General features: G+C 41.6%; 1 protein-coding gene across 2 annotated transcripts in view; it reads right to left on the bottom strand.

Moving 5' to 3' along the window:
* Positions 1-7,527: 7,527 nt before the first annotated feature.
* The window catches only part of LOC147905651 (tRNA (guanine(26)-N(2))-dimethyltransferase 2-like), a 56,814-nt gene continuing 47,900 nt past the window's right edge, over positions 7,528-16,441 (bottom strand). The window contains exons 10-12 of one of the 2 annotated variants that reach the window (XM_087373877.1): positions 15,186-15,380; positions 15,011-15,088; positions 7,528-7,907 (exon numbers count right to left, since the gene is read on the bottom strand). In XM_087373877.1, the coding sequence (XP_087230003.1) occupies positions 7,659-7,907; positions 15,011-15,088; positions 15,186-15,380 (522 nt within the window). In that variant the 3' untranslated portion in view covers positions 7,528-7,658. The remainder of the gene's footprint in view (positions 7,908-15,010; positions 15,089-15,185; positions 15,381-16,441) is intronic. The other variant, XM_087373884.1, reaches the window with a different exon arrangement.

Genomic DNA, 16,441 nt, shown 5'->3' with positions numbered 1-16,441 from the left:
AAAGGAGGCTCAGAGTAAGCCAATTTTTGAGAGCCCACGGGGTGAGATGAGAGGGAAATGCAAAGAGGTTGATAATGAAAGGGAAGAACAGATGGAAGATAGTTCAGGTGAGGAAGAATTTATGGTCACCACTCAAGACTTCGAGGCACAATTGAAGCAAGCAGAGCACGAGTCAACGAACAAATAGGGTCCTCCCTTCAAAGTTCTCAAAGGAAGAAAAGCAACAAGGTTAGGGAAGGCTAAGGTTAGGGGAAAGGAAATCAACTCAATTGAAAGGGAAAAACGGAGGATGTTGAGAGGCTTCGCTCTTTCTTCTCAAAATAGTCTAGTAAGTTTTAAGAAGAAGAGAAACAAAAACACTATGCAATGAAGCAAGACAACTTTTCCTTTCTCAGCATCAATGTGCAGGGCTTAACAATTGACCTCAAGCCTGCCATTCTTAAAAGATGATTCAAAAAAACTTGCCTAAAACCAGACTTTTAAGCACTTCAAGAGGTCAAAGTTTCTTGGGATAAAGCTACGGTGGTAGCTCAGCCAAATTGACAACAAGAGGCAGTGGAAGAGGTGGAGCTGTTATAGGTGTAGCTGGCCACCTTCTCGAGTCAGTCACGTGGCCTTTAACTCTTTTTGGAGCTGCTGAGATTGGAGTTGACTTTTCCCACCCTCAACTTCGATGCCAGATTTTCTCCATTTATGGCCCTCATGCCATGAGAGATCGAGCTCTCCTTTGGGATGGGAAGATACTACAAAACAATGCTATCCTTCTAGGGGACTTCAATATGGTAGAATCCCATAGGGACAGATGGAACGGCATAGGTAACTCTCTAAGAGGCAGGGAGCTCTCCTCCTGGACTATACTCAAAGATTTTGCAGTGCTCATTAACACCTCTGAAGACACCTCTTTCACATGGACCAACAATCAGATGGGTTCTCTCCACAGGAAAGCAAGGATAGATAGGATGTATTGCACAAGAGACATCGCTGACACAGCCTTGTGCACCAAGAGCTTAGCTCTTTACTCTCTCCCCTTTTTAGACCATAAGCCAATCCTAATCACCCTAGACAAAAGTCAGGGAAAGAGATGTAAATTTTGCTTCAAAGCAAACCCCTTCTTCTTTCATCTTCCCTATGTCCAATAAAAGGTAGTAAGAATATGGGAAAAAGCTTTAGATAGAACAGCTACAATTTTTGAAAAATGAGTAGAGCCATAGAAAGAACATGTACTTTCCTAAAGGCCATCAAGAAGCGAGCAGATATCGCTAGAGCCACCAGACGAGCAACAGATGAAGAACAAATCAAGCTTATGGACGAGGACACAACAACCTAGGGACATGAAAGACTTAAAGCTTTTAGAGATAGATCTAGGATAGAAGTAAGCATTGAAATAGCACAATCCAAAGTTTTCACCAGAGAATGGTGGGTAGGGAGAGGGGACAGACCAAATGAGGACATGTTTGGAAGCCTTAGGAAAAAACAAGCTCAAGAATTGATAGATACACTAGTACACAAAGGATGAATCATCCAGGATCCAAAAGAGATAGGTCAGATGGTCAGATTGTGGCGGGGCACTTCCAGAGGATTCTTTGGGAACTCGAAACTCTTTCCATGGATAAGCTTAGACCAAGAGAAAAATGTCGGCTAGCTAGAAGGAGTACTATCCAAAGATTTGACTCCATCTTTCTAGACAAGGAACTTTCCTTAGAAGAATTAAAAGGTGCAGTTACTGTCATGGCAAGGGGAAAAACCCCAGGTGAAGATGGACTTCCAATAGAATTCTACCAAGAATTATGGGACACAGTGGGCCCACGCCTGCTACTCCTCTGGCAAGAATCCAAATCAAAAGGCTTCCTGGACTCAAGGATAAACACAGGGATGATTGAAGTGATATCCAAAGGGGGCCCCAAGGAAACACTCAAGAATTGGAGATCTCTTACCATGCTTGGCACTAGCTACAAAATCTTCGCTAAAGCTTTAGCCATCAGACTCAAATTCAAAATGAAAGACTGGATAAGGGAAGAACAAAAAGGCTTCATCCAAGGCAAGCACATCCTAGAGGCTATCTTAACTCTGTGGGAAGGGCTAGAACATGTAGAGGAGATAAACTAGGATATTTGTTTTCTTAAAATAGACTTTGATAAAGCTTACAACAAAATGGAGTGGGGATTTATTCTGTCCTCGTTCCAAGACATGGGGGTAGGTCTTGGGTTTATCTCTTCTGAACCAATCCAAAGCCAAGGTGGAAGTTAACAGAGCCATCTCCTCCTCTTTTTCACTTAAAAGATCTATTAGACAGGGCTACCCCTTAGTGCCTCTCCTCTTCGCCATTACAGCAGATGCTCTTGGCTGGCTCATTAAGGAGGAAGAAATCAATGGGGATCAGAGTTATCCAAATGGGAAATTGAGTACAAATAGTCTGCTAGCAATTCGGAGATGACACCAATCTCACACCGAGCAATGATACAAGATCAGTGGAGAGCATCCTCAGATGCTTGGACACTTTTTGCATTGCATCGAGGTCTAAGATTAATCATGAGAAAATAGGAGTCTTTGGAACTAGAGCAGCTCCTCCCCAAATTCTTATAGATAAGAGGTGCAAGGTCCTAAAAGAAGGTGATATTTTTTGCCTCCTTGGGATCCCAATGGGCTTCAGATGTACAAACAAAGATAGATGGGATTGGGTCATCGACAAAATCAAGAGTAAAATCAGTAGGTGGAAAGGGCTACAACCTTCACTGGCTAGGACAGAATCATTACATCTACCCATCCATTCTTTATTTAATAGCTAGCTGGTTCCCTACAAAAAAACAATTTGACCAACTTACAGATTGTTTTGAACAACAATAACTTCCTATTGGAATCACATAGATTAAATAGATTTGACCTCCCCCTGATAAAGGAACGTCAGGCTCTGTGGTCCAGAGAAAATCTCCCCTAGCTAGGTGGTCATCTACCACCTACCACCTGCGACAAGAGAATTCAGATGGGTGGGCCAATGTAATCTTTCCCCAGCTCCTATCATCAATGATGGTCAAGAGGAGCTGATAAGTAGACTAAACAAAATGTGGTATCGAAGAGATGATAACAAATTTGGTCTCACAGATTCTCTAAATTCTGGGATCGAGAAAGCAATCGTGTCTTCTATGGCTCATCCTACACCGAGGTATTTGGACTGCAGTTTGAGCCCAAAAGATTGGGCACGGGAATGGGTGGTGCAGAAGATGCAACAGAGCGAGAGAAGATATCCCACACTTGTTCCTCAATTGTCCCTATTCTAGGGAACTATGGGATTTGATACACCGACACATATCCCCCTTCCCTTTTAGCTACTCAATCATTTTGCTTGGAGACTCTCCTAATAGAGCTCCGCAAAATCGAAACCTCATAAGAGCCTTAGCGCTTTGGTCAATTTGGCTTCAGCGATGTAATAATTTGTTTAATGATGTCTTAATGGATACTAAAATTGTGTTTGGTCTTGAGTGTGAAGAAGGCCGAGCTTCTTGACATTATCTCTTCATTCCTGTGAGCAACCATCATGAGAGAGAGAGAGAGAGAGAGAGAGAGAGAGAGAGAGAGAGAGAGAGAGAGAGAGTTTATCATCATAGTCTAGCAAGGATACTTTTGCAAAAGAAGTTTTAGTAGTAAAAAGTTACAAATAAGAAAGGAGTAAGGAATCAACCAAAAGAACATGGACTAAAGACTCCTCTTAACATGTATGATTTCATTTTTAGAGCACCTTGGGTTTGGTATATCCTTCTCTTTGCTACCCCTTCCTCCTCATCCATGTTATTTATGGCCCTATTTGTTGAGATTTAATGGTTCTACTACCATTTTGTTTTACTTTTAAAACTAATTATGCTTAGTAATAGCTATACATTTTTAAACAAATAATGTATTCACATTCCTAATGGATCCCATGTATGCATGCCCACCTACCCTACAAGTCCTAATTTCTCCACAATTAGTTCATTTTTCTCTCTTATCCTATGGACGGCACTTTATTTCTATATTAAGAATTTAAATTCATTTCATGGGTCTAATCAAATCAATTGATTTCACCTCCCAAAATGTATGGAAAGTGTTTGCTCTAATTAAGCATTGATTTCACCCACCAATATGTATGTAAAATGTTTGATTGAGCAACCCTGATTCCATCTAGTATCCCCAAGAACTAGTCCATTTCCTCAATTATCTTGTAGAGGCGCATTTATTTCTATCTAAGAAATCTTGGATATGATCAACCATGTTACCTAAAAAACATGTATGTAAAGTCTATGCTTGAGTGTGCTTTACTAAAAGCATGATTCCATAATAGTAACTAGATAGTAGACATGGTCCTATGAAAAACTTGTGCATAAGAGTCATTATGACACATAATTTACATTTGATAATCCACATCACTATAAAGCAAAAATGCCATAGCTACATGTATTTCACTTGTAAAATGATTTTTTCAGAGTACAAAAGAATGGTTGTTCTAGAATAGTAATCCTCCCTCATCATTTTCCGTGGCATCTCCTCTACCTAAAAATTCTTTAACACACCTTCCTCATCTACATCAAGCAAGCTCTCTCTTTGTGTTTGGATCATGCATCTCCCCTTGGCTTCATGTAATAGAAAATTAAAAGTTAGATAATTCAATTTGGAAAAAAGTAAGCAAACTACATTTCACTCTTAGTGTTCGATTGGATACATATTTTTGGAAAACAGATTTGCAATTGGGAAAAAAATTTGTAATAATTTAGAGATTTGCAAAAGGGTAAAAGAATTTGTAATCAATTTTAACTTGCAACCCTAAATCCTAGAAATCCTCATTTTTTGTATCAATTTGGGAAAAGTTTTTTTTGCAACATATGTTTGTTTATACGTCCAACAAATACCCTTCGCATTAAGGATGTAGAAGATTCCTGCTAGCCATGCCTGGTGCTCCCACATTTGTGTACATGCATATATGTACATGTATGCATATATGTACATGTATGCATATACCCTCACATTTGTGTGTGTGTGTATATGTACATGTATGCATATACCCTCACATTTGTGTGTGTGTGTGTGCGCGCGCGCATATAAGCATATCTCTATCCGCCTATATGTTCATGTTTGTTCTATACGCGTATATATGATTATATATATCGAGTACAAGGGCCAACCATCGGTCATCCAAGGGAGTAGTTCTATAAGAAGGATAATATTCATGCTCTCGTCACTTTTTTCTTTATGCTCTGATTTTTTCCTTTTTTGTTGGGTTTTTCCAAACATATCTTAGGTCTGTGTGCTTGTATCATATTAAAAACTCAACATAAATCTTTCCCAATGTGTATGAACCTCCTGGGGTCCCATCATTGGCCTACTGCCAAAGGTGTCTACTTTCCTTTGTATTGGGCTCCCTCATTGTTAGGGTGGGCCTATACCCTTCGAGTGGGTTAAGAGGCAAGTGTGTGTGTGTGTGTGTGTGCGCGCGCGCGCGTGCGTGCGCACGTGTATGCATGCATGTGCGTGCACACGCACGCACAAACACAAATAAAAAGGGAGCTTCATGTGCTCCTTGTCCTATTCAACAAAACATTTCCTAGAGAAATATTTTGAGGTTGCTTGACACCTAAAATGCAATTTTTTGTGACTTAAGCTAGAATCGTGTTAGTCCTCTTACCAATGCCATTTTTTTAATGGGTGCACTTTTTGCTTCCATCTTATAGGTATTACTGTGTTGCAAATTGTTAGATTCGAAGCAAATTGTTAGCTTTCAAAAAAAAGCTTAGTTTTATATGGATTCGAAGCATTAGTTGTTAGACTTAACATATAACTTAAGCTCAAATTTACAAGCATAAAAAGAAAAGTAAAATCAAAGTAGGGCTTTCCCACATTATAATGATGACCCTCTCAATCGACTTTCCTCTAGAACTATGTTTGGTGGTGGTAATTTTTACTAAGCAATCCTTTGGTCTTGAATGCTACTTGGTATGTGAAGCCTACATAATTATGTCCTAACATGCATTATCGTGGGATGGTGGCAACTGAGTCATTCTCCCTTCAAGACCTTGTGGACATGTAGTGACCAATTGAAATTCACCACCATGTATGGATAGGACTATTGTACTCCACTCGATCTTTGTTTTTTTTCTTACAATACAAAGCTTAATCTATAAGATACTTTGTAGTACTCTATTTACAATATGAACACTATATGTCAATTTAATCCTTTGACCATGACTTTCGTAACCATAATGCTAGTTTCTTGGGCTGTATAAAACATACACGCAAGCGCGCATGCATTCATGATAGGTCCTTGTGTCAAGAAAATTGTGACACGCATGTCTAAACATTCATTGGGAATGGAAATTCCTAAAGCAATTGAAAATATTTGATTTCAACCAAAGTTGGATGTAGCACATTGAGAAAGATTTCGGAGTATAATCACAAGAAGGTGAGGAGCATAACACATCTTTCAAAAAAAACTATGATAGTTTAAGCATTACATCACTAATCTCACCTACTCTTCTTTGCTCTACTGAGCAATTCTTAGGAGAGTGAAGGGAGGGTCAATTTGCTTTTTTCAAACTTACAATTGAGGGTCTTTTTCTAATGGATCTAACACAAAATGACAATAGCAATGACCTTAGATTCTTCTTTTAGGAATTCTAATTGAGAGAATTCTAGTCCGTAAGCCATCAAGTTTGTAAATCGATGAACAAAGCATGAGATCCCCTAAAGCTTCCAAGTTCTCCACCTACTTTCTTGGAGCATCCTCCCTCACTAATTGAGACTTTTTTAAGGGAGCATCTATTTGCAACCTATACTGAGGAATTTCACCAGTTTAAACTTCATACTAAATTCATTCATGCACACGTGTATATATGAATGCATAATGCATGCATTGATGGTGCAATTGCACTAACATGCATGCATGGGTAGGAACATGTGAAAGGGTATGCACACATCCATGTGCATGCATCTTGTCATAAAATAGAAATTTAAGTGGGCCTTCGAAACTTTCATCATGCAAGCAAATTTAGTGGGCCTACAGATTTTAAGAAAAGGCATTCCTCTTCCCCGATAGAATATCGAGATCGAGCAAACTTGAGTAGCATGTGCGCTAAGAAGCGAGCAGCATGGGAAACAACAGTCTGTGCATTCTTGGATGTGCGTACGTGTATGTGCATACAGTGCATGCTTGTGCGCAGGCTTTATCTTTCATGCTTGTCAATGTTCAATGCTTCACCAGCTCAGTTCATACCCACCACCATTTATAGATATGAATGACCGTGTATACATATATGCATTTATGGGTATGCCCGTTTATTGTGGTTCTTCGTGACAAAGGGAAGATTGTTAGTTCTTTGGGAAGATTTTTTATGTCATCATACATACAGCTATGTTACAATTTAGGCTTGAAGATACTGGAATTCTAACATTATCTTAACCCAAATCCTGTCCTTGTATACAAACTAGCACCTAGGCAAAATATATTCAGTGAGTCTTTGAGATCATGGAGGTAATGAATCACTTAACATTTTATTAGAAAAAACAAAACCTTTCATTACATCCTCCTCAGAAGAGTAACACTGCCATTCAACTGTACACTCACAAAAAATACCCCTTGGGAGAGTTACTATGCAAAAATTAGGATGTAATATCAGTTTATTACATGAGGATGCCAATCAACTTTTCTCTCCCTCCACAATCTTTTGGCGCTTCATATCTGGCTCCTCTTCTGCATGAACAGTTTCACCAGGTTTATATGAAATACCATTTGTCCCTGCAGCCCCAACTGAAGGTGCATGCTTACTAGTAATTCGCCGCCCAGCCCTAGGCTTGGGTCCCCAGAACTCTTCAGGGTTAGGGAGGAACCTAGCCACACCTTTAGTCCGTGCCTTACTCAGAGCAGATGGCACCTTTGAAAAGTCAGCCTGCAACCCCACACGACATTTAAATAATAAGCAAGTCACACATGCACACACACACATATCATGGATGTAAAAATTGTATGCTGTGACATAGTCTCTCTCTCTCTCTCTCTCTCTCTCTCTCTCTCACTCACTCACTCACTCACTCACTCACTCGAAGTACTCACACCATCACATAAACTCCCTCAACAAGTACTGAAAGATGTTTATCTCCCTCCCCCAACGAGTACTCACTATGTAGCAATTTTATCTCCCTCCCCCCTGCAATCCCTCCCTCCGCCCCCCCCCCCCCCCCTCTCTCTCTCTCTCTCTCTCTCTCTCTCTCTCTCTCTCTCTGCCACCCGGGGTGGTTGATGGGGTGGCCTCGATGCATGGTCTGGGTGTGTCGGTTCGATCTCTGATGCATAGATCAAATGTGGTCACCCATCATCTGCCTGTCTGTCTGTTCCTCTCTCCCTGCAAAATGAATATTCACAAAATGCATGCACCCTTGACTTCACAAGAATATCTCACAATGTTCAACCGATAAACTTCCATCAATTACATGTCACAAGGACACATGCATAAGATATGTCAACTTTAATTATTGATCCATTTACATCTAAATACTCGTACAAAGATCCAGCCCTGCTGATAATAATGCCTCATTAGTATTCCTGATGAGTTCATCATTATACTATCTAAGTCGTTATCGAAGATGAAAGTGTGATCTAGTGAGGAGACAGCAACTGCTCTTCATATAAATAACTGACAGCCTTGTGGTACTCCTGGAATCGCAGCAAGATCAACTTATGGGATACAGATAACTCAAAACAGGAGAATATGCAGCTGGTATTGGCAGTATCTTTGGAGAGTGAAATGGAACCATCGGACCGGATACTTTGCAGATAAAGTTACTTGTACTTTGAACTGGCTCAGATATACATTTCTAAATAGTTCATCTCATCTCATTTGCAGGCTCTCTTTGAGAGACCAGTCACCAAACTATTTTTTGCCACTACCAGCACTAAGTCCTGCCTGCCCTCCTTGGGAATCAGCCAATTGCGATATATCTAGGCCCAAAGTCAAAAGTGTGCCCTCCTTGGGAATCAGCCAATTACGATATATCTAGGCCCAACGTCAAAAGTGTTTCACGTCCTCTTGGCAGCTGGAGTTTAGTGGATGTCCATTGTCCCACTGTAAGCCCCATATGAGGAGAGCATTGGGACATGGTACCTACATAGGATGGGAGGATTAGAGGAGCTGTCATATGGGCATGAAAACAAGATGCCATATGGGAAGATATGGGTGGAAGGTAATAGTCCAGGACAGCCATATGGGCAGCATTGTAGACTGTCATGTGGGCTGCTGCAGGGCTGGCAGTAGGCCCTAGTTTAGGGCTGATAATGAGCCCATTGTCTGGGCAGCAGGGCTGGGAGAGCCCCCACATCTTTCTCTGTGAAAGAGGCCTCTTGGAGGGCATCCAAATCAGTTCATTTTGATGCAGTAGCCATCATCCATTCTTGTCATACCTCAGTGCAAACCTGCAGGAGGTAGGAGAGCTCAATTGTGCAGGAGGGTGCAGCCTGAAGAGCTCAAACTTGCAGATGATCAATGAAGGTGCCAGGCCAGAGTTAGAAGCAGTACATGTGCTCACCAGAGAGCATCCAGGGCAGCACACTGCTGCATAGTGACAGATCTATGTGGGAGACATCTGTAAGAATTTTGGCTCAGTTCAGGGAAATACATCTAAAGATATTTCCACTGTTCTACTGCTGTCTATTTCTCCAGATCTAGGTGCTTGTGAGTTATTTATTGTGCATTCAAAATTGTTTGAAGTGGGATCAGAGTGTTCAGTCTGAACTTCTCCCATTGCATACACCATACACTAAACATATTTCCACTAGCATATAAAGTGATGTCCCTGAAAGGTGGCACATCACAGATGAAGGGCATTTGGCTGGGAGAGAGCCATTCTCAAGAGTGTTTCTCCACAGTCTATGAGCTTGCATGTTGGAGTCGTCTGTTCCCAAAGTGCCACCCAATGTACCTATCATTTGGAATATGTTAAGTTCTCCAAATCCATCTTCAAAAAAGCCTGAGTGGTGTTCCCTATATGGTTTACTGAAATTTTATTTTCTAAGACTATCAAGATTGCTGAGGCATTACACTGCTCCAGCTTGCATTGCTTCAGTATTCATTGTTACACAAACCCGAGCATGATTGAATTCAGTCCCCCCTCATAATCTGAGGTGGTGAACAGAAGAATAGGCAAAGCTGCACTACCTGAGGATCTCTGCACATAAGATAATCCACAAAGACTTTTAGCACATGAGAAGACTCACCTCACCGCCCAATAATCACAAGTCTATAATGCCCAAATTGTCCTTCGCTTATGTTTCTATTTCGTTCAATTCAAAGTGGACACATTCTTGCTCACTAGGCACTTTTCACATGCTCTTTTGACTGAACCAATGTCATACATTGTTCACATATTTGCAGCATCAGTATCCTTCACAAAAGCCCCTGGTGCTGCTAGCTGTTGCATAGCAAAATGCGTACACCAGAAAGCCAAATGTGTCCTTGAAATCCTCCACCCTTCTTTTATTTTTGACTAAAGTGATCTAAAAGTCCTTTTCTGATCACCAGTGACTTGAATTCTCTGAGCCCACTTTCTCTGCTCTTATACCAATTGTCAATAGCTTCACTGACAAACTCTTTCAAGCATAATATAAAACATGTCACCCAACAATGTGCAATGCATACTGCAGCCTGCAGTTGCTCATGCATATCTGACTGTAGGAACTGCAAGAGCTACTATTGCAGGCAAAGAAACAAATAAAGAAAACCATCCCATCTTGTACGAATCAGGAATAGGTTGAATAGAAATGGATAAAGTTGCATTCGTTTTGTACAGAGGGATACATACTCACTTATCAATAACCACACGTCTGAGCTACCCTGTCAAACCTCCAACAAACTCCTCAATCTACCCTGAATCTAGGCCTACGTGCATGCCCAAGTGCCACCTCTTTTAAAAAACTACACCACTCCTAATCTAACACCTAGTCAGCTCGTATGGCTTCACCAGCTCAAGGTTACAAAAACTGCGGCATGTGTAACCTTCAACAGTAGTGTCAACGGATACAATATATCTAGATACAGATATCTCTTTTGGATAGCACACATTTGCAGAATAGTAAGATTTGAGGTAAGATTAGCTATTTCTTAGGCCCAAACACAGCACATAGTCATCCTAAGTACCCTTGGGAGGGATTTGGTATGCTACTGGAGGAGGGTTGAGGAAGGTCTCATGTGGCCCTCTCGGTCTCAACAAGGTCCCTCTACACCCCTGTTGTACTTGAGAGGGTGTATGTGCTCTTCATGATGACCAAGGCCACTTGTAGCAAACTTCCAAACAAATTAGAGACAAGGCTACTATTTTACAAGAGCCTCTGCAAAAATGGTTAATCATCTAGGATGTGAGACAGCACAAGGTGAAGCAATGTACAGCTGTAGTAGCCCAAACCACGACGCCTCAGAGCCAACATATGTACCTGTTTGGAGAGATCCTTTACAGAGCAAGAGTTCCTGGAGCTTCTTTGTGCCATATCCTCAAGAAAGCACCCTAGAAAGGATGGCCTCTTTCCTCACTTTTTTCATCGACACAGGAGCTTATTACAGGTGTAGTTACATGGAAATGTGTTTCAGGGCTCCTGAAACAAAACATTTCGGACCTAAAACGTTTCGGTAAAACCCTGAAACTCAGGTACGTTACTGTTTTAAATTTTGAACACTTTTTAGTTTTAGTTTTTAAAATAAAAATTATCTGATTGGACATTCCAGTGCAGCCCTTTCAGAGAAATCTTGAAACATTTCTTGTTTAAACGTTTCAGAAATCTTGAAACAGTTTCACTAAAATGTTTCATTGTGACTAGGATCGCAGGGGCTTTGACAAAATCTTTTGAAGAATATTTGATACTGGGGATATGTCACAGGAGAGGTCTGGAGGTCTTATTCTATCTCATCCCTTAGAGGGGCAATCCCACTACCTTGCGAAAGTAAAGGCCAATCACACTCTTGGGGACACATTGTAAGACCTTGATAAGCTTTTACCAATGATCTTCACTTCCTGGTCTGAATCTTAGACATTGATAGGTTTTATTTGGGAGGTAATTTCAGAACATGCTCACGATGTGGTTTCGCATAGGAGTCTCAAAGGCCCTACCTTTCGAGTTGCAGCTGGCACAGGAGGTTTGGAGGAGAGATTTGAGGATGGTCTTGTCACGAGCATCCACCCACACGCCCGTGACCATGCTAGCTAAAATCAACGGCCACGTAGATGTCCGTACAACCATTCAGGCAGCCCTGCACAATCAGCAATCAGCACACAGTCAACAGGCAGTCAGTGCCATGTCATCGCAGGTCAAAAAGCGCAGAGTTGGCTTTTTGATCAAAAGTCAACGCGTTGACTTTTTGTCACGAGCATCCACCCACACGCCCATGACCATGCTAGCTAAAATCAACGGCCACGTAGATGTCCGTACAACCATTCAGGCAGCCCTGCACAATCAGCAATCAGCACACAGTCAACAGGCAGTCAGTGCCATGTCATCGCAGGTCAAAAAGCGCAGAGTTGGCTTTTTGGTCAAAAGTCAACGCGTTGACTTTTTGGTCAATGTTGGCTTTTTTGACTGATCTGGTCAACGGTCGGCGTTGACCAAGTCGGCCAGGCTGACCTATCAGCCTATAAAAGGGCAGCCTTTGGCCCTCATTCTTCATCCACTCCTCAGGCCTTCAAGCCTTCAGAGCAGCAAAGTCATGCCTCCCTGCAGCAGACCAGTAGGGTAGCCTCAGCCTCTTCAGGGATCTAGTGAGGATTCACCTCCTCTAGGTAGTCTAGTCTTCTAGTTTTGCAGTGAGGGTTTCAGTCCCTCCATACAGTTGTATTCAGCCCTTTGGGCATTCATTATTCAGTTGTATCTATTTCCTCCTCGGAGGTCCACTATATCCTCTCCCTCTAATTCTCTCACTCACATCCACAGCTCACTTTGTGTATTGAGTGCATCATCGGGCATTCATTATTCAGTTGTATCTATTTCCTCCTCGGAGGTCCACTATATTCTCTCCCTCTGATTCTCTCACTCACATCCACAGCTCACTTTGTGTATTGAGTGCATCATCTTGCAGTTGCAGTTAGTATTGGGCAGGAGAGAGAGTGAGGATAGCCTATCTCCCGCTACAGGTCTTTGCTGGGATTCAAGATGAGATGGTGGCGACCTGGTGGTCTGGGTTACAGGCAGAGGACCTGCTTGTGGGAATGAGGACATTCAGGAGAGTTCATCGATCAGATGGGTAGGGCAGGAGTGGACCTTTATCCATACTCCAGACTTCACAGAGAGAATGTGGACACCTGGACACTGTCATAGATGGGAGCTGATAGCGAGCATCGTTGCTTGGTACATATGGACAGCTAGGTGCAGGCAGGCCATAGAGCATCAGCCTCGGAGACATTGGCGAGCATTTGGCTAGAATCTAGATATCATTCATACTTTCAGAGGTAGATGGGATAGACTCCAAAGGGATTCAGATCACACTAGGCACATTTATAGGCATATGGGAGCCAGGCTCTTTCCTTCATGTCTATAGTATGGCATTATGAACCACCAGAGTGGCTATTTGTTCAGCCCTTTGTACGAGATAATCCCCCATAAGCGGCCAGCCAGGGGAATATCCTTGTGTTCTCTTTTGTACCCTTCAATGGGGAGTTGTATTTTCCTTAGTGTCCGCGACACTTAGGAGTTTATTATAGAATGTTCTTTTATCTGAGAAAAAAAGAAACTCAACACATTTAATATAAGATGGTGATCCTTTACTTGGATTTCAAGAAAGCTTATGATAGGGTTTCTAGGAGCTTTCTCAAAGGCACTGTCCAACAAGCAATAGTATTGTGCTTTACAGATAACGACAACAAACATATCTCTCCAGATTTCCTTACCAGGGCTCTCCTCTTCACTTGTTATATCTTTTTCTCTGTCGTGGAGGGCAAAAGACACCACTGCTGCCTTTGGTAAAAAAGATCAGTGTAATTTAAGCTCATACTAATCACCACAGTATAACAAATTAATCTTACATTGCCTAGACTATTTTCATCTAATGCCTCCAAACTGGATTTTAAATCAACTTTTGTTTGAGAAAGAATGCAGGTGCCAATGTCTGTGCTGCTAAAGATGTGTCATTCCGTCTCTAACATTTTCTCTTCATGTACTTGCCATGATGCATTCTTCACAAGGAGTTTTATCCCATCCCTCTATCTCCTATTAAATGATGAGATCATGGCAGGACACAGATTATTACTCTCCTTTTTTGGCAGCCTTTCCTTCTAATAATTCAATTTCAATTTTAACTCCATTTCTCATATCCCCAGAACTTCCATTTCAAGTAGGATTCAACTAAATCTGCATCTTTTTATAAAACACTCCTGTGTCCCCAGTTCTTGTCCAATATCGCTCAGGTTTGCAAGATTAAGGTGTTCTATGATTAATCCTGCCCACTTCACATTGCATCTTGCAGATTCCTAAAGGGAACATTCCCACTTCACATTGCATAACTTCTGGATTAAAACATTTACGTAGTCCTGAGAATGGTTGTCCCATTAATGACCCATGGGCACTGTATTCCTGGTTGGAGGGATCCTAAACAATAATGGTACGTCGAATGGTGCAACCTAGCATGACCCCTAATAAGAAGCAGAGCCATCTTGTCAATTTGAGACTCCTATATCAAGACCCTAAAATAAATAAGGTATGTTTTGTGTGTGTGTGTGTGAGCTAAAGGGGGTGGGAGGGGGGCGGGTGGGGTTGGGGATTTCTTTAATGGTGGCATGGCTTCTTCAGCAATGATGTAGTAGTAGTTTTAGAAAGCATTGCACCATGGCCTTTAAAGAACCAGACTACTATTGATAGCCACAATAGAAAAGGACTAACAGAGAGAGAAATCCAAGACAAAATCAGGGACGCAATTGACTGTCATGAAAGAGAGGGAGAGGGAGAGGAAGAGGCAACCCAATGGCCCAGGGGCAGTGGAGGGAAGGAGAGGACGGGGGAGGGCTATGTAAAAGAAGAAACCTCTAAAGCTGGTTCCTGGCTTAGAATTATGCTTCCAGGACTCTCAACTGGTTGAGGCTTCACAGGATGAGCTTTCACCTGAATTCCACATCATGTGAGCTTGAGTATAAAATTTTGAATAAAAGACCTGGTATGAAAAATATAGATAGTGGGCAGGCAACAAAATAAAGCATACCCAACAGCGCATGATGTCCCATACAACATCCATTGGTGCATCTGACTTTAATCCTAACGGAAATGCATGGGATCCAGAAATAGAATAGCCTGCATTGACAATTGCATAGCGAAACAGGCTTGCAGAAGGTGGTGTGCACTTCAATGTTGCGCTTAAAGAATGTAGGCTCAGATACAAAGGTACATCCAACAGCTCCTGCATACCAAAATATCTTTAGTTCAACAAAAGAGCTGAGACTTAAATACCTGCCAGCTTTAAAGACACCATATTTGTATGGTTACAAACTTCTGGAAGGGAATGAAGGATACAACTACCTGGAAGTCTTGTGTTACACAAAATAATTACATTTATTAAAGCTCAGCCTACTGCTTGAATGCAGCAATCCTAGAGAGAAACAAAGTTGTGATGCTTTAGAAGATGTAGACTACGCCCCTGGCCATTCAAAGATAGTTGATGATAAGCCAAAGCACAATAGTAGGCCATTAAAGATAGTTGATGATAAACATACAACAACAATACAAACACATTATAAAAATCATACTGAAGTGCAAAATGAACCCCAACGCATCTGAGTACACCACCGACAAAAAGGTAGTCAATCCTCTTGTCTACACTCTTTGCATTTGCCTCCCATCCTCCCCCACTTCTGAGGTCTAGAATACACCACATGAGCTAGACCACCCTCCATAATACTCCAAGGCCATCATGCTTATGCAGTTGGGAGCTACATTACTCAAGATCCCTATACAGTGACACCAATACTTGTATTTACAAGCCCAGCTCAGCTACATAATCCTAAATTCAAGGGAGATGTAAACAGCACACTTCTTCCAATATTTATTGCTTTTCCAAGGACAATTTCTCCAAGGGGATCTAGGCACTAGCAAAGTGTAAACCTTGGGCCACGCTTGAATCTCTAGGTCAATCCATGTCATGGATTGATTTAGCCTCAATCTTGATCCTTGCTCATACGGGTAGCCTAAGGTTGGTCTCACCTCATCCCTGCTCATATGGATCATGGTTAGTCCCTAAGCACATGCAACATTATTTCCTTAAAGAAGATTTATGTCCTCATAATGCAATAGTTGGAAATCTCTTTGATCGAGATGGATTTTGTTAATTGCTTCTATGCCATGACAGACATTTGAGAGTGAGACATTTGATGAAGCGGAGAGAGACCAAACTAGGAGGAAGCCACAAATTCTCCAGAATCATACTTGGGCCATTGTGACTAGGCCAATAAAGAGGAAGGTCTT

The sequence above is a fragment of the Dipteris shenzhenensis genome, chromosome 1 (genome assembly GCF_047967505.1).
Source record: "Dipteris shenzhenensis isolate YYH24624 ecotype China chromosome 1, Dip_SZ_1.0, whole genome shotgun sequence".
Classification (NCBI taxonomy): Eukaryota; Viridiplantae; Streptophyta; class Polypodiopsida; order Gleicheniales; family Dipteridaceae; genus Dipteris; species Dipteris shenzhenensis.
The sequence above is the reverse complement of the archived record's forward strand: the minus strand, read 5'-3'. Positions and strand labels throughout refer to the sequence as shown.